This window comes from Fomitopsis serialis (genome assembly GCF_022376445.1).
Source record: "Fomitopsis serialis strain Sig1Antser10 chromosome Unknown B0H18scaffold_706, whole genome shotgun sequence".
Classification (NCBI taxonomy): Eukaryota; Fungi; Basidiomycota; class Agaricomycetes; order Polyporales; family Fomitopsidaceae; genus Fomitopsis; species Fomitopsis serialis.
In genome coordinates, this window is record NW_025955666.1 from 13036 (window position 1) to 15524 (window position 2489).

At 51.3% G+C, this 2489-nt stretch overlaps 1 protein-coding gene across 1 annotated transcript; it reads left to right on the top strand.

The window, feature by feature from the left end:
• Nucleotides 1-1393: 1393 nt before the first annotated feature.
• Nucleotides 1394-1760, top strand: B0H18DRAFT_898559 (uncharacterized protein; the record flags this gene model as incomplete). Its single annotated transcript, XM_048041432.1, has 2 exons — nucleotides 1394-1511; nucleotides 1570-1760. Coding segments are annotated over 2 exons (309 nt in total), but the record flags the coding sequence as incomplete, so codon positions are not given.
• Between the last annotated feature and the right edge of the window lie 729 nt (nucleotides 1761-2489).

Sequence of the window (2489 nt, forward strand, 5' to 3'; positions counted from 1 at the left end):
GGGCAGACGAACCGACGCGTGGTGGGCGGTGGGCGGTTGGTGAGTACTGCGTAGCGCTAGTGTACTTGTACGTAGAAAGGAGGCAGATACAGCAATATTGCAAGCATATTCAGGGCCTCTACAGCAATATCGCATGCAGCTACGACAACGCGATCTGATGAGCTGAATTCGAAGAGTAAGCTATTCGAGTGACGGCCCTAACCCAAGCTCGATGGCCGGGGTAGCGCTGGCCTCGTGCGCGGTTTCATGTGTGGTTCATAGCACGCTCGAACTGGCAATCACATTCAGTAATCTCGCGCTACCGTCTCTGATATGCAGCTAAGTAGGGAGGAGATGAAAGAGCTCCATGAGCTTCTGTCCTCAATTCAATTTCTAAGTCCCAACATGCAATCGCTGCTGGGGCGACTGGCGGAAGGTACAGATGGTGATACATCGGCCATAGGTAAGCCCGTCTTGTTTCTACCTGCCATACTTGTTAATGAACTGCTGCACCTTCGAGTCGAAGAATCTAGTAATGTTACTCATGCGACCTCTGAACCACGCTTCGACACCAACGAACAGGCTCAAAGTCAGCCACTAACCGTTGAGGAACATACGAATACAGTCCTACGGTCTTCAAGTTCAAGCAGTACAGTACCATTACAAGGTGAGCATATTGCTCAATTTGATTGTGAACCATTCTTACTCACAAAGTCTCAGAGCCTGCACACAGTGCGAGAGGTCCAAGGCGACCACCTAGGCCCCGTCGTAAAATCCCCGTAGCCCCGTATAACCCTGCCTCTAGGCCTGGCCGTAGCAATCAACCGCAGGTGGCGCACTTCCCTCTGCCGCCCTGCCCCAGGAACGGCATCCAGTGGGTCGCCAGCGAGACGCAGCCCCGAGCAGCTTGGGAGATGTCGTCTAAACCCCATGAAGCTGCCAGCACGTCTGTTGTCAATTTCTTGTCCACTCTCACAGCGTACAATCAGCAGGATGACATAGCTGGGTGCGCTGACTCGCTCTTTGCGCCTCACCAAGCTTCGTACGGCGATAAGAGCAGACTTTGTCTCAACTGGTGAAACGTTGCAAGGAGATGGATAGCAAACGCAGCGCGTTCGACTTCCATTACATGATTGCGATCATGAGGGTGAGCTTTGAGTGCGCGAGGTACGTTTCGAATTATAACAAGAGAATGACTAGACTGACGAGCTTGCGCCACTAGTTTATCGGGATGGACCAACGTCAACATCTCAGCTTTGTGGCGCGAATATCTTGCGAGTGAGGCCAAACCTCCTAGCATCCGCACTCTACAGTATTGGTATTCTCGGGGTACTAAGCTAGCAAGGCTTGCATCAGGAGGTGAGATACTGGTTCCATATGCGATACAGTACCGTATCAACAGTGACCGATTGATAAAGGAACTATCTACATACTTGTGTGGATGGCGTACACGAACCTACGTGTGCCGTTCATTGAGGCGGACGGTAATCTGGCGTCAGACCTCGCCAATATATTGCGGTGCCCAGATCCTGGTGAGTGCCAAGTCTGATCGCTTCATGCTGCGCGCACTAAATACCTAACTCAATCTAGAGAGCCCAGTTGGAAGACAAGTCCTACAGACTGTCATTCCTACTGTGGCTTCTCTTTGTAGTCGTTCCCCTATCCGACTGGGCGACCTATTCACAGTAGATACACTCACCGCGCTGGGCATCCCGGCTGACAGCCTATGCAGCAACCTCAATATCTCTGACAGATTATTCAGTGCTCTTCCGTCAAAGTAAGTGACTAACACAACCAGCAGTTTGTTGATGACGCTGACTACCTCCCACACAGCTCTTTTACGGCCGTCCCACGCAACGCAGATGCCTGGGCTCAGTTTAATCATAGCCAGAGTGAAGAACCCCTTTCCCCTCTCACATCGCTGTCACAATTATCGCCACTACTCGCACTTGATCAATTCACGCCGCTACCGCAACCATCTTCTTCCGGCGAACCGCTAGTGTCTGCTTCGCCAATCTGCGCTGCCATCCGTGCAACGACTGTCGCTTCGAAATACGACGCAGAGCTAACTCACAACCGACATTTCGAACCTCCAAGGAATAGAGAGAAGAACTCACGATGGACAGAGCTTCAACGGGACCTGGCTAGCAAAGCTATGGAACCTGCGAGCCTAGATGAGCTGCGATCAGTGGTAAGTTGCAGTCCATGTACTCCTAATCCTATGATGTAACACGTTCGCAAATTGACAGCTACAAACACTGTACGTGGATGGCATGCGCCCGGCCAGCAAGGGATACGTAAGGGTCAAACGAGACCTATTTGAGTACGACTAATCAATATGAACTGTTCTGTGAGTCTGACGTCCGTATCTACAGGGATGTACTCGCTATACAGTCTGTACAGTCAGGCTTGATTGCAAATGTTTGCAAATCAATGCCGAAGAGCCTGCGAGACGGTCTGATGGATCGTCTCGCAGCATGCTTTGAGCCTGATGCCCTGCAGGAAATAGA